We start from the raw sequence: 22,583 nt of genomic DNA, 5'->3' as shown, positions 1-22,583 counted from the left end.
CTTCCCAAAGTGTTGAGATTACAGGCGTGAGCCACCGCGCCCAGTCTGTTTATCTTGATTACTAAATTTTGGGGTGCCTCCTTAAATTCTGTGCCAGAGGCCAGTGCCTCACTCGCCCTACCCTAATCCCAGCCCAGTGACCCAATGTCCCCCTTCAACCTGCACCATGGAGCTCCCCAGCCCGGCTCCTCGAGCCTCCTCCCGCCCCTAGGGGTCGCCGTCGCGCCGTCATTCGCTTCCCTGCGTTCCCCGGCAAGACGCGCGTCGAGGCGCGGAAGGTGGGAGGCGGTGAGGCCGGGACGTGCGCATGCGCATGGCGCCGACTCCCTTGGCCTGGTCAGGGAGTGAAGAGGTTGGGTCTCAGGTGGCTGTTTGCGGCGTCCTCACTTCCTGGGTCGTTTCTCCCTGTCTTGGTGGGGACCAGGGGACAGGTCGGGGCAGTATTTGGGGGAAGCGAGAGGCAAGCAGGGCGGGCTGGATACGGAGCGCCCTATGGCTTGAAGCTAGGGAGGACGCCCGAGACCCCCGGCATCCTGGTCCTGGGGCGTGGGCCCCGGACGCCCGGCCTGGACGCCTCCAGCTCCCAGGGTCCCTTGCGGGGACCACGTTTCCCCGCAGGCCCCGCGGCGGCCGGGTCCTCGCCGCGTCCCCTTCCCGGAGCTACGTGCCTGGCTGCGTTCCAATACGCCATGTCCCTCGGGGGCGGCTCGCGGGGCAGGGGCACTCCCGGCTCGGCCGCACGCCCAAGTGCCATGTGGGAGGTACGCGGGCACGGTACCTCACTGGGTATGAGCGAGCTAAGGGACCGGGCGCGGTGGCTCACGCCCGTAATCCCAGCACTTTGGGAGGCCGACGCGGGCGGATCACGAAGTCGGGAGTTCGAGACCAGCCTGGCCAATATGATGAAACCCCGTCTCTACTAAAAATACAAAAATTAGCTGGGCGCGGCGCGGTGGCGTACGCCTGTGGTCCAAGCTACTCGGGAGGCTGAGGCAGAAGAATCGCTTGAACCCGGGAGGCAGGGGTTGCAGTGAGCCGAGATCTCACCGCTGCACCCCAGCCTGGGGAACACAGCGAGACTCCGCCTCAAAAAAAAAAAAAAAAAGCGAAGGGCCGCAGCCCGGGCCCACTGCCTCCGCCTCTGGACACGCGCCACCGCCGAGCCCCCGACCCCGCGCCAGGCGAGGCTTGGTGGGGCGTTCCGTGGACTCCACACGCTCATCGGTCTTATCAGGGAAGGGGCGGCCAGCACCTCCGCCGCCTTTGCGGCCGTCCACCCTCCATTCTCCTGCTGGAGCCGTTTCCCAGAGATTCTCCGGCAGTGCTGCACACCTGCCCGCCTTAAAATCCCGGCCTCCTTCCCCGAGTTCTGCCCTTAACCGCATCACCGCCCCCCCCCACACACACACACACATAGGCATGAACACCCATCTTTTCACACGCCCCGTTTTCTTTCTCAGAACTTAGCAAATACTCTTAAGCTGAGAGGGTTTGGTGAGGTTAAAATTTACCTTGTGACATTGAGTCCAGCAGTTCAGAGCCTTGAACACCTCAGTTCATGGCCTTGACCACCTCAGTACATGGCCTTGACCTTAGTTGTTTACTTCTGTATTCTGCTGGGCGTTGTGGCTCACCTCTGTAATCCCAGCACTTTGGGAAGCCAAGGCAGGAGGATCGATTGAGCCCAAGAGTTTGAGAGTAGCGTAGGCAACATAATGAGATCCTGTCTCCACTAATTATTAAAAAAAAAAAAAAAAAAAAAAAAAAAAAAAAAATTAGCCAGGTGTGGTGGTGCACACCTGTGATCCCAGCTACTCAGGAGATTGACAGAGGATCGCTTGAGCCCAGGAGGTCGAGGCTGCAGTGAGCCATGATGGTGCCACTGCACTCCAGCCTGGGCAACAGAGGGAGAGTCTGTCTCTAATAATAATAATCAATAATAATACTGTACGGTGTGCCCATTCCTCAGGAGGCACTGTAGTAGAAGGATAAGCTGTGGAGGTAACTGAGGATAAACAGATAACCATTTAGCTAAAAAGGTTCTTAACCTTTGCTGTATGTTGCTATTCCTGGGTACAGCACAGGCAAAATAATTTTGAAAGCTCCCAGGTAATCCTAATGCGCAGCTAGTGCTGAGAACCACTGCTTTAACCCCTGAGCCGGATAGGTAGGGCCTAGGGTGGCCCGAAGCGCTAGGCCGGGCACCGCCAGTAGGGAGCAGTCTCAACCCTTTATCCCTATGAGTTGCTCAAATTGTAACATTTTCTGTGGGTTCCATGCTGTGAAAACAGGAAGCACTGCCCTACAGTAACAAACATGCTGGACAGCCCTTGTGTCAGATCATTCATTGGAAGAGAGGGGAATCAAATCACAAAAGGCCAACTGGAAAACACACTCATCTAGGGATGAGATCAGGAAAGCCTGGGCAAGGCTGGTGACAGGGAATGTAGGAGAGGAGTTAGAGTCACAGGAAGAATGTTGGGTGCTAGTGGAAAACTAGATGGAAATTTCTGGCAGCCTGTGGTACTTTCAATTGGCACAAGGACTGATTTCGGTAATATGTCCCCGTTGACTCCCAGAGGAGAGTTGCGGGAATTGCTTTGGTCTTCCTAGGGCCCTCAAGACCATGAATGGCTGGAGTCTGGACCAGTCTTAGGCACTAACAAATTGAACAGTAGCTCATTCATAGTAGTATAAAAGCTGCTGCTTTATTGAGGCCAGAGGCCCTTTCTTATACGGGGCAGCAGCTGCGCTCCTGGGAATGATTCCTACATAAAAGATTCCACAGGAAGGCCGGGCGCGGTGGCTCACGCCTGTAATCCCACCACTTTGGGAGGCCGAGGCGGGCGGATCAAGAGGTCAGGAGATCGAGACCATCCTGGCTAACATGGTGAAACCCCGTCTCTACTAAAAATACAAAAAAATTAGGCGGGTGTGGTGGCAGGCGCCTGTAGTCCCAGCTACTCGGGAGGCTGAGGCAGGAGAATGGCTGGAACCGGGGAGGCAGAGCTTGCAGTGAGCCGAGATTGCGCCACTGCACTGCAGCCTGGGCGACAGACTGAGACTCTGTCTCAAAAAAAAAAGGATTCCACAGGGGAAAAAACTAAGCTCTGTGCATTCCATGAAGATGCTCATTACAGCATTATCTCTACTAATGATCTATTCCAATAATAAAGGAAATTAATACAATATAACATGGTATTTCAAACAAAAAAGCCATTAAAATAGATCATTATGAAATAATATGAATGAATGAGAAATGTTCATAAGTTAAAAAAATGTATATCTTTCAGAGAGCAAAATTAGACTCGTCTGTTGCTTGGAATGGCTTCCTCTTGCTCTGTGTCTAAACTATGATTATGGAGTAGTTAAAATGAGTATGCATGTTGGCAAAGCCTGAATAAAATATGCAAATGTGAAAATATTTTTTGTAGAGATGAAATTATGGAGGAAGGGGTGTGTCTATTTCAAAATTGTCCTAATGAGAAGTATTGTGGCGTAGTAGTAAAGAGGAAGCTCCCTGGAGCCAAAAATGTTTTTACCATATGTATGGCTTTTTAAAATTATTTAACCTTTCTATGCCTCAGTTTCTTCATCTGTAAAATGGGGTAATCGTTAGTGTCCTGGAGAGTTGTAGTGAGGTCTAACCAATATGTGGAAACTCTTAGAATGGCACCTGTCACATAGTAAGTACACGGTAAATCCTGGCTATTTCAATTCCATTTTATTTATAGCTTAATAAAATCTTGTAAAGATAGTTGGCCAATCAGCACTGATACTCCTGTCTACCTGTGTTACATCTCTGAAAAAGCTTAGCCTATCTGTGTCGACACCTTACTGAAGTATAAGTTATATATAAAACACACCCATTTTAAGTGTACAGGTTGCTGGGGTTTGGTGAATGTATACACGGGCATAACCATCACCACATTCAGGATGTGAATGGACTTTGCCATCACCCTCTCATGCTCTGTGCAGTCAGCTGCTCTCTCCCTGACCCAGCCACAGAGAACCACTGGTCTACTTTCTGCCCCTATTAATAAGTTTCGCTTTTTGTAGAAATAGAATTTCACAGAAATTGAATCATATATTATGCATTCTCTTGTGTCTGGCTTCTCTGGTTTAACATAATTTTGAGATTCATCCATTGCTTGCAGGTAACAGCAGCTCCTCTTTGTTGCTAGTATTCTGTTACATGGGTAAACCACACTTTGTTTATTCTTCCACCCATTGATGGACATTTGGATGTTTCTAGCTTATGCCTATTATGAATAAAGCTGATATGCACATTTGTGAAAAAGTCTTTGTGTGGACATACGTTTTTATTTTCCTTGGGTAAATCCTAAGAGTAGAATTATTGAGTCATGTGGTAAGTGTACATTTAATTTACTGTTAACCGAAACTGGTTTACAAAGTGCCCAGGCCATTTTACATTTCCCCAGCAAACGTGTGAGACTCCATATCCTCAGCAACAATTAGCATCATCGGTCTGCTTGATTTTAGTGGGTGCATAAGGGCACTCACTGTGGTTTTAATTTGCATTTCCCGGGTGACTGATGGTAGCTCACTTCTAGGGAAGGAAGGAGAGGGATGATTCAAAAGAAGTTCCACCGTTTTTAAGCTTAGGTGTCCAAGAGAATGAAACTGGTGCCACCGACACAAGTGAAATTAGGAGTCAGTGATTTTTTGGCATAGGGGTGTTACATCTGAAGTGATGGCAGGATGTTAAGGGGGAAATACCTGGGTGGCAGCATGCTTTGCAGGCTTGGAGCTCAGTGGGAGGTCAGGTCCTGAGATAAGAGCCAGGTATCCGCTGTGAGGTGACACACAAACAGGGAGAGAGAGAGAGATGAGTCCCAAGGATCAAGCCAGGGCTCAGAGTGGCCAGAAGCATCTGTTCCCCAGCCCCCATTTCCAAGTAATGGAAAATCCAGACTGATAGACCTAGTAGGCCTAAAAATAGATAAAATTAACCCACTTATATATGAGCCACTGGAGTATTTTCTAGTCCTATTGCAAACTCTACTCTTGGCTAATTTGATTGTTAAAATTGTAAATTACAAAGTTATCTATACCCTTTTTAAAAAAGAGTTTCAATATGGTTAGTGACAAATCAGTTAATTATCTTTGTGACCCGAGGGGCCTCCTTCTTTTAATCACCGTAACCAGTAAAGCAATAATGGCTTTCTGAAGTTGATTCTTTTTGATGGTTTGTGTTTGGATGTTCAAGGTTAATGAGAAAATGATCCTTACCACACTTTTGTAATTTTAATACAGACAGGGTCTTGCTTTGTTGCCCAGGCTGGTCTCCTGGGCTCAAGGGATCCTCTGGCCTCAGCCTCCCAAAGTGCTGGGATTATAGGCGTGAACCACTGTGCCCAGCCTCTTGCTACACTTTCATTCAGGATAAAGATGGTAATATCCAAGACTACTAAAAGTCTTATAACCACAATCCAAATTTTAAAATAAATCTTACTATTAAGAAGGATTGATTGGCCATGTGCAGTGTCTCACGCCTGTAATCCCAGCACTTTGGGAGGCCAAGGTGGGCAGATCACGAGGTCAGGAGTTTGAGACCAACCTGACCAACATGGTGAAATCCCGTCTCTACTAAAAAACCAAAAAAAAAAATTAGCCAGGCATGGTGGCAGGCACCTATAATCCCAGCTACTGGGGAGGCTGAGGCAGGAGAATCGCTTGAACCCAGAAGGTGGAGGTTGCAGCGAGCCAAGATAGATAGCACCACTTCACTCCAGCCTGGGTGACAGAGCAAGACTCCCTCTTGGGAAAAAAAAAAAAAAAAAAACATTGATTATAGGAGGCCGGGCATGGTAGCTCACGCTTGTAATCCCAGCATTTTGGGTGGCCTAGGCAGGCCAATCTCTTGAGCCCAGGAGTTGGAGAACAGCTTGGGCAACATTATAAAAACCGGCTTCTACCAAAAAAAAAAAAAAAAAAAAAAACCTGGTGTGCACCTATAGTCCCAGCTACTTGGGAGGCTGAGGTGGGAGGATCACTTGAGCTGGGGAGGCAGAGGTTGCAGTGAGCCGAGATTGTACCACTGCATTCCATACTGGGCAACAAAGACAGACCCTGTCTTTAAAAAAAAAAAAAAAAAAAAAAAAGGAAAAAGTAAAATAATAATAAAGAAGCATTGATTATAGGATTCGGAAAGCAGTCTCCTTAGTCTCCTTTGCAGTTTGTAGTAAAATTCTTCTGTGGTTTTCTCTCCCTGTGGAGAGAATGATGGTTCCAGGATCTGAAATCTTTCCTTCCGCAGGAACTGGGCACAACAGTGAGGACCAGCTTATCCAAGAGGACGGACTTAGTGAGGGTAACACCCAGGGACATGCCTGAGAGCCTCAGGAAACACCTTCAGATGACATTGCCCAGAGTCTTACATTAGAGAACTCTCCAGACAGCCTTTGAGGCCTGGGGCTGGGTGCTGCTCCCAGACTGTGAGCTACTGGCCACCGGAAGCCTGAGTCCGGCAGAGGCCCCACAGCGGCGCCGAGTGCGGCAAGAGCCTCCCGCGCAGTTACTCCCTGAGCGGTCATCTCCGAAGCGGTGCTCGCGAGAAGCCTTCCCCCTGCTCTGACTGTGGAAAGCGTTTCAGCCAGAGCTCCGACCTGCTGCAGCGCCGTCAGATTCACCTGGGCCGTCAGCCCTGCAAGTGCGGGGCCTGCGGGAGAGGTTTTACTCAGAGTGCATCCCTCCTCCAGCACCGGTGGGTCCGCAGCGACTGGCGAGAGGCCTTGTCGCTGTCCCCAGTGCGGCAAGACCTGCTGTGTCCGCTCCAACTTCATCAAGCACCAGCGAGTCTACTCAGGAGAAGCCATTCGTCTGTGGGGAGTGCAGCAAGGGCTTAGCGGCCAGCTCTGCTGCTGGCTCGGCCAAAGCCCTGCGTCTGTCCCCAGGGCCAGCAAGTTTTGGGGGACCGGTGGAAGCTGATCCGCCACCAGTGAATTCACACAGGAGAGCGTCTCTTCTGCTGCTGCAGTTGCGGTGACAGCGTCAGTGAGAAGACCTCCCTCTCCCAGCGTGTCCTCCCGCACCCAGGGGAGAAGCCCTGCAGGCGTGGAATCGTGGAGAGCGTCAGCCTCGCACCCAGCTCAGTCGCCCCGGGCAGCACCTCCGGGCTCCGGCCTTGTGGGAGCCCCGGGTCCTTCCTTCAACATCTGCCCCCATCCACACTCCTGCCTCGACTTCCTTTCCTTTATCCTGTCCCCCCACTCAGTCTCCAGCCTCTGGTTCCACCCAGCCTTCCCCAGATTCCTCCTCGCGCCCCATCTGGTCTCCTTCACTCATCGCCCACGTTCCCCAGCATGGAGCAGCCCGCCCTCAGCCCTCCTCCACTCACCCCTTCCAGATCCCCTGCAAAGCCCAGATGCGAATCCGCCGTCGGTGGGGAACTGGGGGCAGCCGTGTCCGCCAGTTTTTTCCTGCTCCGGGTGCGGGAAGCTTCTCCCGCACCGGCACACCCACGTCGGGGAGCAGCCTTGCCTCTGTTGCACCCAGAGTTCCTCCTCGGTCCAGCGCAGGGAGACCCACTCCGCCGAAAAGCCACACCTGTGTGCGGAGGGCGGCCGCGGCTGCCCAGCACGTGCACCTGGCCAAGCCCCAGCGCGTGCACCCCGGTAGCGGCCGTTCCCTGCCCGCAGTGCCTGCAGTGCCTCCGGGAGGCCTGGAAGTTGCCCAGGTTCCGCCAACCGCCCAGCCGGCAGCTCAGCAGGAGGGGGCGAAGGGGCCCAGAAGCTGTGCGAGTGCGGGACGGGACTCGCGGGAGACGGTTCAGGCCCCAGGCTACCCTGAGCCAGCCCGGGAGGCCTCGCAGCACAGAGCGGCCTGACCGCTCTGCCAGGCCGGAGCCAGGCTTCGGCGACAGTGCCAAGCTCTTCCGCCGCCCTCAAACCCACACTGGAGAGGAGCCCTACCAGTGTTTCCGGTGTGGAAGGCCTCCAGCCGGAAGTCCAACCTGGCCCAACACTGTAGAACTAGCGTGCTGCAGCCCCGGGTGGACTGTGGATCTGAGATGCAGTCCCCTCCCTCCACACAGACCCGCTCAGGACGGCTTTTCTGTACCGCAGATCTTTCTCAGAAGTGCTGGGGGCTATTTTGTATGTTTGTTTTTTTTGTATTCCCCTGAATTCTCGCTCCTTTCCCTTGTGCATTAAGAGATTTAGGCAGGTGAGGCTGCGGGCGGTGACTCACGCCTGTAATCCCAGCACTTTAGGAGACCGAGGTGGGAGGATCACGTGAGCCCAAAGAATTTGAGACCAACCTGGGCAGCATAGCGAGACTGTGTCTCTGTGAAATAAAAATAAAACGAGCTGGTGTGGTGCCACTGGCCTGTAGCCCGTGCTACTCAGGAGGGTGAGGCTGAAGGATTGCTTGAGTCAGAGAATTCAAGGCTGCAGTGAGCTATGATCAGGCCACTGCACCCCAGCATGGACGACAGAGTGAGACCCTGTCTCTCTAAAATAACTAAAATAACAAAAGGATTTAGGTAGGTAGTAGGCAAAGGTATACTAGTGAAGTAATAATAATATACAAGGTATATTCTTGGTGTGGACAAGAATAATATTGTGTTATCTTAATATTAGTGATTAATATTTATTTTTATTTTTTTATTATACTTTTAAGTTCTAGGGTACATGTGCACAACGTGCAGGTTTGTTACATATGTATACATGTGCAATGTTGGTGTGCTGCACCCATTAACTTGTCATTTACATTAGGTATATCTCCTAATGCTATCCTTCCCCCATCCCCCACCCCACAACAGGCCCCGGTGTGTGATGTTCTCCTTCCTGTGTCCAAGTGTTCTCATTGTTCAATTCCCACCTATGAGTGAGAACATGCAGTGTTTGGTTTTCTGTTCTTGTGATAGTTTGCTGAGAATGATGGTTTCCAGCTTCATCCATGTCCCCACAAAGGACATGAACTCATCTTTTTTTATGGCTGCATAGTATTCCATGGTGTATATGTGCCCCATTTTCTTAATCCAGTCTATCATTGATGGACATTTGGGTTGGTTCCAAGTCTTTGCTATTGTGAATAGCACTGCAATAAACATACGTGTGCATGTGTCTTTATAGCAGCATGATTTATAATCCTTTGGGTATATACCCAGTAATGGGATGGCTGGGTGAAATGGTAATTCTAGTTCTAGATCCTTGAGGAATCGCCACACTGTCTTCCACAATGGTTGAACTAGTTCATGGTCCCACCAACAGTGTAACAAGTGTTCCTATTTCTCCACATCCTCTCCAGCACCTGTTGTTTCCTGACTTTTTAACGATTGCCATTCTAACTGGTGTGAGATGGTATCTCATTGTGGTTTTGATTTGCATTTCTCTCATGGCGAGTAGTGATGAGCTTTTTTTCATGTGTCTGTTGGCTGCATAAATGTCTTCTTTTGAGAAGTGTCTGTTCATATCCTTCACCCACTTTTTGATGGGGTTGTTTTTTTCTTGTAAATTTGTTTGAGTTCTTTGTAGGTTCTGGATATTAGCCCTTTGTCAGATGAGTAGATTGCAAAAATTTTCTCCCATTCTGTAGGTTGCCTGTTCACTCTGATCGTAGTTTCTTTTACTGTGCAGAAACTCTTTAGTTTAATGAGATCCCATTTGTCAATTTTGGCTTTTGTTGCCATTTCTTTTGGTGTTTTAGACATGAAGTCCTTGCCCATGCCTATGTCCTGAATGGTATTGCCTAGGTTTTCTTCTAGGGTTTTTATGGTTTTAGGTCTAATATTTAGGTCTCTAATCCATCTTGAATTAATTTTTATATAAGGTGTAAGGAAGGGATCCAGTTTCAGCTTTCTACATATGGCTAGCCAGTTTTCCCAGCACCATTTATTAAATAGGGAATCCTTTCCCCATTTCTTGTTTTTGTCAGGTTTGTCAAAGATCAGATGGTTGTAGATACGTGGTATTATTTCTGAAGGCTCTGTTCTGTTCCATTGGTCTATATCTCTGTTTTGGTACCAGTACCATGCTGTTTTGGTTACTGTCGCCTTGTAGTATAGTTTGAAGTCAGGTAGCATGATGCCTTCAGTTTTGTTCTTTTGACTTAGAATTGTCTTGGCAATGTGGGCTCTTTTTTCGGGTGGCTCACGCCTGTAGTACTAGCACTTTGGGAGGCCGAGGCAGGCAGATCACTTGAGGTCAGAAGTTCAAGACCAGCCTGGCCAACATGGTGAAACCCCATCTCTACTAAAAATACAAAAAAGTAGCCAAGCATGGTGGTGTGCACCTGTAATCCCAGCAACTCAGGAGGCTGGCTGAGGCAGAATAATCACTTGAACATAGGTAGCAGGGGTTGCAGTGAGCCAAGACTGCACCACTGCACTCCAGCTTGGCGGACAGAGTGAGACTCTGTCTCAAAAAACAAACAAACAAACAAACAAACAATCACTGTGGCCTGGAGAATAGAATGCTCTGATTGGGTAGGCCTGGATCATGTGGCCCTTCTTGGAGCTAGAGGAGGGAGTTCATCCCACTTGAACTGTGAACTGAGAATAAGGTGGGCAGGAGGGTGTGTCTCAGTATCAGAAACAAAGGCATAGATATATTGGTCATATGACACAAAACAGTAGACATCCACTATTACATAGCTGCTGGCCCCTCCCAAGTGCAGAGGGAGCTCAGAGCCCTGTTTATTTAGCGTCTATGCCCCTGTTGCCACTGGACCCCACCCCAATGCTGTCTGAGCTCCAACTCTCCCTACCTGTTCATTCTAGCTAACCCATGTCCTGTATCACCATACAGTTGTTTTTCCAGGACAATTTCAATTTCAAATACGCTGTCCCTAGGGCCCCCATAAACATTTATACTTAGTAGATCACATGTTGTAATCAGTCTTTGCTTTAGAAAGTGTGGTCACAGTATGCAGCATTCCAGGAAGAGGGCACAAGAGAAACTGACCCTGAGTCATGCCTTCACCTCCTTCACCACCAACAGCTGAGATATGTCTGAAAAGAGGCTGAGATGCTGCCCTCCGGGGTTGATTTAGCACCTGGTGAGTTTGTTCTTCCCTCTGCCTAAAGTGGAGGAAAAATTAAACCTCTAGAAACTGAAAGTGTTGGCAGCAGCCAGGTTAATGAACTGTGTGAGTGAGAACTTACAAAAACAATGGTGAGTGCACAGCCTGGAAGAGACAGCTATGCACACCTTCTAGAGAGGCAGGTAAGATGGTGACAGGCCCAGAAAAGCACAGACTACCTGAGCAGCCCAGGACAGGAGTGGCCCTCCTCAGGGCATTCTCAATGTCTCAGCAAGAAAACCTCTCCATAGGAGCTCCCAAGCTGAGAACAAAGGGATGGGAATTCCCAGGGAATTGTTTGGCAACAACCACCAAAACTCTGAGGGGCCAGAACCTTTTCTTCCTTCCTTCCTTCCTTTTTTTTTTTTTGAGACAGTCTTACTCTGTCACCCAGGCTGAAGTGCAGTGGCACAATCTTGGTGCACTGCAACCTCCACCTCCTTAGATCATGCAATTCTCCTGCTCAGCCTCCCGAGTAGCTGGGACTACAGGCACACGTCACCACACCCAGCTAATTTTTGTATTTTTAGTAGAGACAGGGTTTCACCATGTTGGCCAGGCAGGTCTTGAAGTCTTGACCTCAAGTGATCCGCCCGCCTCGGCCTCCCAAAGTGCTGGGATTACAAGCGTGGGCCATCATGCCCGGCCTCTAGAACTTTTTCAAGTAAAAATACCTGTCTTCATATCTGTTTTCTCCAGGAGCCATTATCTTATATATGTAGGGAGGGCGCTATGTGTAGAGGGAGATGCCAGGTATCTTTAACTGGAATAGGGCCCCATCTTCTCTGCAACAATGCCAAAGTCCAGTTGGGAAAACAACTGTAGGAAGAATTCTGTTATAGCTCAGTGAGAGCTCAGGAATAATTTTTGTAACATTGTATAACATTTGACTGCTCAAGGAGGTTATTTTTCAAAAAAGTAGCAGCAGCAGCTAAAGTTGGGTGGAACCTACTCTTCGGTTTATTACCAACAAGAAACTGGTATAGAGCCCCTTCTTGAAAGTGTACCTTCCTCGTTTTTCTTTTGTATATTAAATTCAGATTATATGTCTATATAATTCATTTTTCTTTTATATATTAAGTTCATATTAGTACATCAGCCCTTGATGAAAGCTGGAAGCTTCCTATTGGATTGTAATTCTGAAAAGGCATTGCTGTAGGGTTAACCAAAGTAACAAGGTTCAAGCATTCATTACATACATATTTTTAGAACACCTACTTCATGCCAAGGCCCATGCCGGGTGCTGAGGACAGAACAGGCAGATGTCATCCCTGCCTGGTCTTGTGGCTTTCTCGTGACCTGCTTTGATAAAGGGTTCACACCGGCCCTGTGTAGGCTTTCTTTCTCCAAGCAGTCGTATTTTTCAGATTGAAATAATGCACTTTGCAGTAGACACCTGTCAGGCTTGTGGCTGCCTGGAACCTTTTGAATACTCATCCTAGACCTGGAGATTTTCCCTACAATTCCTGCCTCCCTAAGGCAGAATCCAGAGCTCAGTTTCCCAACCCCTCCTGCAGCTGGGGCACCTAGGGGTTGCCAGTTGGTGCAATCACATAATTCTTTTTCAGAAAAGAGCGACCCAGGATACAGGTTACATGAATAATCCGTTTTCAAGAGGGGATGAGACTGGAAGATTCTGGCTTTCCAGGGCAGCCTTAATGAAGCTTTTGGCATCCAGGCTCCAGCAGTGTGAGCTGTGGGGGTGTCACTGCAGCTGGCCAATGGAATGACTTGTTTCTGACTGTGGAGACTGTAGGCCTCTCTGGCTATACCAGACATGACTTGTTTCTGACTGTGGAGACTGTAGGCCTCTCTGGCTATACCAGACATAGTGAGCTACCTAAGATTCTCAATTACCTATCTTTTAAAACTAGTGAGAGTGAGTTCTGTTCTTTGCAAAGAACTGTGACTAATACATACACTGAACTACTGTTACCTGACAAAATCCAGGTTGACACATTCCTACCTTACATAAACTTCATAAAAATCATGTAAGGGCAGGGTGCGGTGGCTCATGCCTGTAATCCCAGCACTGCGGGAGGATCACCTGAGCTCAAGAGTTCCACACCAGGACAGTTTTTCCAGGACAATTCCAATTTCAAATACACTGTCCCTAGGCCCCCCATAAACATTTATACTTAGTAGATCACATGTTGTAATCAGTCTTTGCTTTAGAAAGTGTGGTCACAGTATGCAGCATTCCAGGAAGAAACTGACCCTGAGTCATGCCTTCACCTCCTTCACCACCAACAGCTGAGATACGTCTGGACACAACAGCTAAGATACCAGCTTGGACAATATAGTGACATCCCCCCGCCTCCATTATTTAAAAAATCTTTTCAGGTACGAATTATACATTTTACAGCTGAAAAAACAGACTCAAAAAGACACTTAATTCATTCTACAAATATTTATTAAAGCCCAACCGTGTGCCAGCCACTAGGCATAGAATAGGGAACAAAATAGTTTCCCTGCAACTATATAAAAAGAATGGCATATTGTACTTTAAATGCCCCTTTGCCAAAATAAGAGGCACAGGACAACAGCTGTCTGGAGACGATCTCAAGCTAGTCAGGACCCATTGTAAATATAGAAACCTCTAAAAATAGCCGCTCGTGCTCCAGACTCAACAGGTGATTGGCCCAGAGAGGGGAGGGGACCCCAGGCCACGGTAAAGGGAGCGAGGACAGCGCTGGTTCCCCGCTCCCCGTACCGCCATGGCTCTGCCTCTGAGGCCCCTGACCCGGGGCTTGGCCAGCGCTGCCAAAGGAGGCCACGAAGGGTCAGCAGGTGAATGGGGAGCGGGCGGATCCCGGGGATCCCCTACCCTGCCCACTTGTTCCCGGGCCCGCCGCCCCAGGCCCTGCGCGCTCACCCCTCTCCATCCGCAGCTCGCACCTGGCGCCTGCTCTCCTTCGTGCTGGCGCTGCCCAGCGTGGCCCTCTGCACCTTCAACTCCTATCTCCACTCAGGCCACCGCCCGCGCCCCGAGTTCCATTCCTACCAGCACCTCCGCATCCGCACCAAGGTACGCGGGACGGGCGCGCGGGCGGCCCGGGGGTGCTGCGGGGTGCATGGGGAGCGTGGGGAGCGTGGGGCGCGTGGCGGGGGAGGCGCGGACTCCGGACTCACGGCGCTCACGCGCTCTCCCTCCTCCGCTCTCTCCACAGCCCTTCCCCTGGGGGGACGGTAACCACACTCTGTTCCACAACAGCCACGTCAACCCTCTGCCCACTGGCTACGAACACCCCTGAGGCCCCGGACGCCCCCGGGCGCAATAAAGGTGTGAAGCTTCGTGTCTGAGGCTCTATGGGGAGGGCGGGGCCACTGGGAGTGCACCCGGAGGCGCCTGCTCCGTGCATGCGCCTTGCGCGGTGGGCGCTCCACGTGCTTTTCCCACATGGCTGATACTGGGGTGCTTGAGGAAGCCTCCTCCACGCACAGGTAGGCGATCCCAGCTCACTCTCACCTCGTAATAATGAGGCCTCTGTCTCACGCACACCTATTAAAAATTAGGGCTGTAGGCTGTAATGGGCTTCCTCATACACTGAATCCTCACAGTAACGCTGGGAGTAGGGTATAATTTTAGTTCCCCTTCTCCAGAGGAGGACCTGAGATTCTCGGGAATTAAATGACTTGTCGAAGTTCAGGCAGCTTGCAGAGCCCCCCTGGGAGCCCAGGGCTGCAGATCCTGAAGTCCCACTTCTTGCCTGACACCTGAGCCGCTGGTGTCTGTGAACCCCAGCTATCTGGATTTCAGACGGAGGCTCCACAGTCCTGTGTGTGAGGCCTCGGGACCTAATGCTGGATTTGGAATCTTTTGGTCATTCTCTATAATCTTTCTTAATGGGTCTTCTATTTGGGAAATCACATGCTCCAAGCCTGGCTTTCCTGGCTTCTGAATACCCCATGCAAGGGGGACAGGAGTTCAGATGAGCTCTGGACATTTCTTCACCTCCTAGGACAGCCTGCCCACTTACCATTACGGAGGAACCTGAAGTGTGTGCAGAAACCCACGGCCAATGCATCCTGCGTGCACGTGCATGCGCACGCACACACACACACACTCTTTGACTCTCCCCTGAGACGCCTCTCAGCCCCATCAAGAAAAGATGACCTCAGGCTCCCATCACCATAGAAAGTGAGAAAACTTTGTCAATGCCCACAAACAGGTTCCCCCAACTATTGCCAGAGAGGCACTCAGGTCCCTGGGTTATAGCTCTTCCATGCAAGGAAAGTGTGCTATAAACATCCTCGTTTCGTGTGACAATTCTTATGCACGTGAAAATTTATGCTGGCACCATGCCTGTTTCTGTAAAAAGTGGGTCATCACTAAAAAAGGTGGACAGATATGCAAAAATATTACAATCTCTACCTCTCTCGGAAGGTGCTTAGCATCTGGTAGGTTGCTCAGGCCAGTGCAGATCTATGCAGAAGTTGTTTCCATGTAAGTTGATTTATGGTTGCAAGCAAGACCAGCCCACGGGGGTAGAGATAAACAGGAAAGTGGATTATTAGGACAAAGGCACATTTGGGGACCCACAGCTGAAACCTTCCCCGCTGAATGTGGCAGTTTCTTCAAGCTTGTCCTCCAGCATTTCCTTGTAGTGGCGTTTGAAGAAGCCAAGCTATCAGGGGAAATAAGTGAGAAAAGCTGGGTAAGGCCGGGTGCGGTGGCTCACACCTCTAATTCCCAGCACTTTGGGAAGCTGAGGAAGGTGGGTCACTTGAGGTCAGGAGCTGGAGACCAGCCTGGCCAACCTGGTGAAACCCTGTCTCTACTAAAAATACAAAAATTAGCTGGGCATGGTGGTGCGCCTATAATCCCAGGTACTCAGGAGGCTGAGGCAAGAGAATCGCTTGAACCCGGGAAACGGAGGTTGCAGTGAGCCGAGATCATGCCACTGCACTCCAGCCTGGGCGACAGAGCAAGGCTCCATATAAAAGAAGAAGAAAGGAGAAGAGAAAAAAAGAAAAGAAAAAGAAAAAAAAGAAAGAAAGAAAATCTGGGTAAGAGGGCAGGGAAGAAAATTGGGAATAAGAAGAAGCTGAGAGAGGAGAGAAGGCAACAACTAAGCTAACTTACATTTGTGTGCGAGAACCTTTATGTGAACAACAGCTATCATATATTGAGCATCTGCTGGCCCCAAGCACAGTGGGTACACACACAACCCGTGGCGGGACAGCATAGATCCAGGGCAGATCTGTGCACATGCCCTGATCTCATTTCTCTCTCACTTCAGCCACTCTGTGATATAAGCATTATTATCATTTCAAAAATGAGAAACGGCGGGGCACAGTGGCTCACACCTGTAAACCCGGCACTTGGGGAGGCCGAGGTGGGCAGATCACATGAGGTCAGGAGTTCAAGACCAATCTGGCCAACATGGTGAAACCCTGTCTCTACTAAAAATACAAAAATTAGCCAGGTGTGGTGGCGTGTGCCTATAGTCCTAGCTACTTGGGAAGCTGAGGCATGAGAATCTTTTGAACCTGGGGGGTGGAGGTTGCAGTGAACTGAGACTGTGCCACTGCACTCCAGTCTGGGCAACTGAGTGAGACTCCACCTCAAAAGAAAAAAGAAGAAAAAAAAAAGAGAGAGAGAGAAACACGCTCAGAGAGGTGGAGCAACTTGCCTAACATTAAACAGTGAGTACATGATAGAACCAAAATGTGTGTCCAGGCCTGCCTGCCTCCACAGTCTGAGTTCTCACTATACCACCCAGTCTGTAGAAGGGCTTGGGTTGGATGCTGGTGGTGTCAAGAGTGGGATAAGGCCGGATGTGGTGACTCACGCCTGTAATCCCAGAACTTTGGGAGGCCGAGGCAGGCGGATCACCTGAGGTCAGGAGTTTGAGACCAGCCTGGCCAACATGGTGAAACTGCATCTCTACTAAAAATACAAAAAACTAGCCAGGCATGGTGCAGGCCACCTGTAATCCCAGCTACTCGGGAGGCTGAGGCAGGAGAATCACTTGAACCCGGGAGGTGGAGATTGCAGTGAGCCAAGATCACACCATTGCACTCCAGCCTGGGCAACAAGAGTGAAAACTCTGTCTCAAAAAAAAAAAAAAAAAAGAGTGGGATAAAACACTTGCCTTGTACAGTGTGGCTGTGATGAGCGCCAGCAGTAGCAGAGCCCCCACAGAGCTGCCCATGATGATGGGAATGGCGTTGTAGACCTCGTATTCTTCTAGCACCATCTCCATCTGATTCGGAGATCAGAGAGCGTCTGGCCTCCTGCCATCCCGGATGCCTCCCAGGTTCCCCAACCTTTAACTCCCTCCCCTCCTCCCTGAGGCTCTGCTCTAAGGGTTGAGACGCAGCAGCACCCGTGCCCTGAGAGACAGCTGTCTTGCCCAGAGACCTTCACCCTCCTCCCCCAAGGCTTGCAAACCCCCACCCAGCACCGCGGATGTAGCCCTAGGGGCCCTCTTTCCAGCCTGGTCGCTGCCCCCAACATGGTCTCTACCTGAGTTCTCATAAATGCCTCCTGTCCTGGAAGCTGGGAGTACACGGATGTGTCGAACGTAATTTCAGCCACACTCACAACCGACACCTTCTTCTGCGATGTCTGCAAAGGGGTTGGGGGAAGCCTGTGGAACTGGCTCTGGTGGAGGCTTAGAGCTCCAGGGATGCCCTGGCTTGCAGATGGGCACAGACATGCCAGGTCCTGCCTGAGTCCGGGGCAGGTGCTCTGCCACTGCCCTCACACACCTGGCGGACCCAGCCGAAACTGAGGTTGCCCTTCAGGGTGAAATCCAGCTCCTCCTGGACGCTGAAGGAGGGGATGTCACAGCGGAACCGCAGGCAGCCAGCAATGGAGCAGTCCTGGGGACAGAAGAGGGGTGAAGCTGAGGGGTTCTTCACTGAGGAAGGAACCATAGGTAAAAATATGGTCAGGTTTGGGGTGGGGAACAGATGAACAGTTACAGGACATGCACGGAACTCTGCGGCCTAGCGGTACATTTCTCGGTATCCCTGGTGGGGGCTGATCTTGCGGTGGGGGTTCAGGGACTTTCTTACCACCACAGGACTTCTTGAAATCTGGGTCAGGAAGTCAGAATGCTGGGGAGGTTTTCTCTCTGATACACAGGGGAGACTCTGGGGAGAGAGAGAAGCAGTTAGCCACAGAATGAGCAACATGTCCCTGGTAAGAGGCAGTGCCGTGCTGTGGGATGCCAGTCTGAAGAAAGAGGAGAGGCAGGCAGATACCTGGGATGGGGCCTCCACGACCACATCCCACACGGCCACCCCGTTCAGCAGGACAGGAACCCAGAAGTTAATGCTGATGGACAGATCTCGCTGGCTGAGGTTATTCACCTGCAGGAAATCAAGGCAGAGTGCTATTGTGGTCTCTGGAGCCTCCCAAATGCCACTTCCCTCCTGGCCCTACCCCAAGCTCCTCTCCATCTTCTCCGCCAACTTCCAACTTTATCCACACTGTGGAAGGCAGACAGGGATACTCCCTAGACTCTCACGCGGTATCGATGCTCAGCCTCTTTCATTTTCTTCTCATCAGAGGTTGTAAAGTTGAAGTACTTGGTGGATTCTTCCTGTCTGGAGAGAGAGCCTGTGGGTGAAAAACAGCCCTGAAACTGTCCCCAGTTGTGCCCTGTCCTACTGCAGAGAGCTCTGTTTGGCCAGGCACATTTCTCAGGGAAATAATAATGGACATTATTTGGCTGGGTGCAGTGGCTCATGCCTGTTATCCCAGAACTTTGGGAGTCTGGGGCAGGAGGATCGCTTGAGCCCAGGAGTTCCAGACCAGCTGGGGCAACATAGTGAGACCCCGTCCCTATTCAAAATAAACAAATAAAAGATGGTCCCACATAACCTTTGCTGCCTCGGCTTCAGCTCCCCTCCCTCCGATGTCCCTTGCCCCCATCACCCAGATCCACTAGCTCTGCCCTGTACACCTCTGGCTCTTTCATAGTCTCATGAGTTTGCTCAAGCTCTTCTCCTTGGAATGTTCTTACTATCTCCCATTTTGGAAATTTACACTTAAAAACCCAACTTAAACCTCACCTCTCCTACATGGGGCAAAGGCGTTTGCATTGCTTTCTCTAATAGGTAGTGGTTGGCCTCTGGTAATGCTTACAGAGATTGCAGCAGAACAAGTTAGCCTAAGGGGACTCTAGGAAGGAGAGCTGGATCACTCAGGAAGACATGGAGTGAGGGCCCCTTCATGGTGGGAATGAAGAAAACAGATTCGGCTGTCCTGGGGCAGGTGAGTAAACGTGAAGGAAGATGGTGCCTGTGCACAAGCCTATGAAAGGGACATCAGTGTTCCAGAAGGCAGGTGGGGTCTTTCCACCCAGACTTCCTTCAGCAAACACAGGCTGTGTGGTTGGCACTGGGGGTTCAAGTTAAGCCATACTCCCTGGTTTTAGTAATAAGGAGCAAGCTGGCCAGGCGAGGTGGCTCACGCCTGTAATCCCAACACTTAGAGAGGCTAAGGCAGGAGGATCGCTTGAGCTCAGGAGTTCAAGACTGGCCTGGGCAACATAGAGAGACCTCATTTCTGCAAAAAAAAAAAAAATACAAACATTAGCTGCACGTGGTGGCACACGCCTGTGGTCCCAGCTACTCAGGAGGCTGAAGCAGGAGGATTGCTTGAGCCTGGGAGGTCGAGGCTGCAGTGAGCTACGTTCACACCACTCCCCTCCAGCCTGGGCAACAGAGTGAGACCCTGTCTCAAAACAAACAAACAAAAAGCAAAAGTAAGCAGAGCAGCAGAGGGGCCTGCACCTCGCACGCAGCAGCCAGACCAGCCGCACAGAAACGGCTCCAGCAGTCCACCCCCCATCAGCCTGATGACTAAAAACACGGACTCCAGTGTCAAACTGCCTGGGTTCACATCTCAGGTCGACCACTTCCTACCTGAGTCACTGAGGCAAGCCGCTTCACGTCTCTGGAACCTGTAGCTTTTCACTCTTTAAAATGGGGATGCGAACCATAGCACCTCCCTGTAGTAGAGTTGTGACCAGGGCTTGGTAGTGCCCAGCACACAGGGAGTCCTCCATAAATCTTAGGGGTTTATTTTTCCCTAAGTATGCCGGTTTTCCTCTGTGCCTCCCACCCGAAACCCTTCTCTCTGTGCTTCTGTTTTCTCACCTTAAAATCTAGTTCTAAGCCTCTTTTCATTTTTAAAATTTTATTTTATTTTCATTTTAAATTTTTTTGGGGTAGAGATGGAGTCTCGGTATGTTGCCCAGGCTGGTCTTGAACTCCTGGGTTCAAGCCATCCTCCCATCCATGCCCGTAATCCCAGCACTCGGCCTCCTAAAGTGCTGGAATTACAGGCATGAGCCACCATGTGCAGCCTAAGCCTGTTTTCAGATCGAAGTAAACCACTCAGCTTTCCCCAGTGCTTGGAGAGGCATGCCATATACGGCATAGGCATGGGCTCTGCAGCCAAACTGTCTGGGTCTGATTCCTGGTTCTGCTGCTCACTTGGAGATTGACAGGAACAAAGTATTTCACTTATTGATGTCTTTGTTGATGAAAATCGGGTTAACAATATAATTATTGTGAGGATTAAATAAATGTAAATACATATAAAGTACTTAAGATGATGCAAGAAAACCACCTTAAAACAACAGCAACGTACAACGATGCCTGACATGGGTACATATAACTGTAAGCTCTTATTGTAAGTATTTCCCTGTGGATAGAAAAGGAAACGTACGTGTGACTTGAAAAGACAATGACACTGCTTGATCTCCCTCGTTCCTTCCCCTAACAACTTAATACATCAGAAGCAACAGCAGCCAGGTGTGGTGGCTCACACCTGTAATCCCAGCACTTTGGGAGGCCATGGCGGGCAGATCACCTGAGGTCGGGAGTTCGAGACCAGCCTGACCAATGTGGAGAAACCCTGTCTCTACTAAAAATACAAAATTAGCCAGGCGTGGTGGTGCATGCCTGTAATCCCAGCTACTTGGGAGGCTGAGGCAGGAGAATCGCTTGAACCTGGGAGGTGGAGGTTGTGGTGAGCCCAGATTGCACCAATGAACTCCAGCCTGGGTGACAGAGCGAGACTGTCTCAAAAAAAAAAAAAAAAAAAAAAAAGCAATAGCAGCAAACTCTGTCCCACAGCAATGTTATAGGCTTTCAGCCCAGTGTGTGGGATGCCTTGCTCTGCGTCCAGTCTGGCCTGCCTCTGCGCCTGTACCCACCTGAAATGCCCTCTTGCCTTCAGCCCTACACTTGCCCTTCCTGCGCTGCCTCAGCCGGGCTCTTAGAGACCTTCCCAACAGTTTCTCACACCTCTGCCCCACTCTGAGTTTTATAGAAACTCGACCTTTCCTTTCTGCTGTGTGGTGACAGACCATATCCTGTTGGGCACAAGCTCCCCAATTCAGGGTGCTCAGAAAAGTCTTGATCTCCATCTAGCAGCTTTGCTTCAGCACATTCACATTTAATACAAAGGACAGGATGTGTTTCATGTTAAAAAAGGAAGCCTTCCTTTTGGAGGCAGAGGGGGAAAAGAAAGGCACAGCCGTGGCAAAGTGTGTGTGTCCCACCAGCAAGTCGGTTTGAGAGAAGCAGCAAGAGCTATGGTATATATTATTAGGGTACAAATACACCAAGGATACATTCCGAGAAATTAATCGTAAGGCAATTTCTTTTTCTTTTTCTTTTTCTTTTCTTTTCTTTTCTTTTTTTTTTTTTTTTTGAGACACAGTCTTCCTGTGTTACCCCCGAGCTGGAGTGCAGCGGCACGATCTCAGCTTACTGCAATCTCTGCCTCCCAAGTTCAAGCGATTCTTTTGCCTCAGCCTCCCCAGTAGCTGGGATTACAGGCATGTGCCACTGCACTGGGCTAATGTTTGCATTTTTAGTAGAGACAAGGTTTCACCATGTTGGCTAGGTTGGTCTTGAACTCCTGACCTCAGGTGATCCACCTGCCTCAGCTTCCCAAAGTGCTGGGATTACAGGTTTGAGCCACTGCGCCTAGCCTTAGGCAATTTCATCCTTGTGCAAACATCATAGGTTACACTTACGGAAACCTAGATGGTAGAGCCTACTGCACAGCTAGGTGATATGGTGTAGCCTATTGCTCCTGGGCTACAAACCTGTGCAGCATGTTACTGTACTGGATATTGTAGGCAGTTGTAACACAATGGAAAGTATTTGTGTATCTAGACATAAAAAGGCAACGAGTTGCACTACAATGTTACAACTGTTATGGCATACCTAGGAGATTTTTCAACTCCATTATAATTTTAGGAGACCATCCATAGTAAATGTGGGTCCATTGTTGACAAAAACACCTTTTTTTTTTTTTTTTTTTTTTTTTTGAGACAGAATCTTGCTCTGTTGCCCAGGCTGGAGTGCAGTGGCGTGATCTCAGCTCACTGCAACCTCCACCTGCCGGGTTCAAGAGATTCTCTGGCCTCAGCCTCCTGAGTAGCTGGGATTACAGGCATGCGCCACTATGTCCAGCTAATTTTTTTTTTTTTTTTTTTTTTTTTTTTTACCAAGGCTCACTCTGTCACCCAGGCTGGAGTGCAGTGGCATGATCTCTGCTC

General features: G+C 49.9%; 4 protein-coding genes across 6 annotated transcripts in view; 2 read left to right on the top strand and 2 right to left on the bottom strand.

The window, feature by feature from the left end:
* Positions 1–4,367: 4,367 nt before the first annotated feature.
* On the bottom strand, positions 4,368–6,806 carry LOC106994994 (uncharacterized). Its single transcript, XM_077986018.1, has 3 exons — positions 6,402–6,806; positions 4,741–4,813; positions 4,368–4,570 (listed from the first exon to the last, which is right to left on the bottom strand). Exons 1-2 carry the CDS (start codon positions 6,804–6,806, stop codon positions 4,784–4,786), a joined length of 435 nt encoding a protein of 144 aa, XP_077842144.1. The 3' UTR covers positions 4,368–4,570; positions 4,741–4,783.
* Positions 6,426–12,100, top strand: ZNF843 (zinc finger protein 843). Its single transcript, XM_077986017.1, has 2 exons — positions 6,426–10,121; positions 11,650–12,100. Exon 1 carries the CDS (start codon positions 7,388–7,390, stop codon positions 7,847–7,849), a length of 462 nt encoding a protein of 153 aa, XP_077842143.1. The 5' UTR covers positions 6,426–7,387; the 3' UTR covers positions 7,850–10,121; positions 11,650–12,100.
* Positions 12,101–13,711: 1,611 nt separating this feature from the next.
* COX6A2 (cytochrome c oxidase subunit 6A2) lies at positions 13,712–14,341 on the top strand. Its single transcript, NM_001194578.2, is given in 3 exon segments — positions 13,712–13,836; positions 13,938–14,074; positions 14,217–14,341. Coding segments are annotated over 3 exon segments (294 nt in total). The 5' UTR covers positions 13,712–13,763; the 3' UTR covers positions 14,301–14,341.
* An 836-nt stretch (positions 14,342–15,177) lies between these two features.
* The window catches only part of ITGAD (integrin subunit alpha D), a 33,736-nt gene continuing 26,330 nt past the window's right edge, over positions 15,178–22,583 (bottom strand). For all 3 annotated transcript variants that reach the window (XM_077986010.1, XM_077986011.1, XM_077986012.1), the window contains 7 exons: positions 18,528–18,606; positions 18,262–18,369; positions 18,073–18,150; positions 17,764–17,877; positions 17,519–17,620; positions 17,145–17,255; positions 15,178–15,674 (listed from right to left, as the gene is read on the bottom strand). In XM_077986010.1, coding sequence (XP_077842136.1) covers positions 15,561–15,674; positions 17,145–17,255; positions 17,519–17,620; positions 17,764–17,877; positions 18,073–18,150; positions 18,262–18,369; positions 18,528–18,606 — 706 coding nt within the window. In that variant the 3' untranslated portion in view covers positions 15,178–15,560. The remainder of the gene's footprint in view (positions 15,675–17,144; positions 17,256–17,518; positions 17,621–17,763; positions 17,878–18,072; positions 18,151–18,261; positions 18,370–18,527; positions 18,607–22,583) is intronic.

Source organism: Macaca mulatta, chromosome 20, assembly GCF_049350105.2.
Source record: "Macaca mulatta isolate MMU2019108-1 chromosome 20, T2T-MMU8v2.0, whole genome shotgun sequence".
NCBI lineage: Eukaryota > Metazoa > Chordata > Mammalia > Primates > Cercopithecidae > Macaca > Macaca mulatta.
Note: the sequence above shows the minus strand (reverse complement) of the source record. Positions and strands in the feature narration are given on the sequence as shown.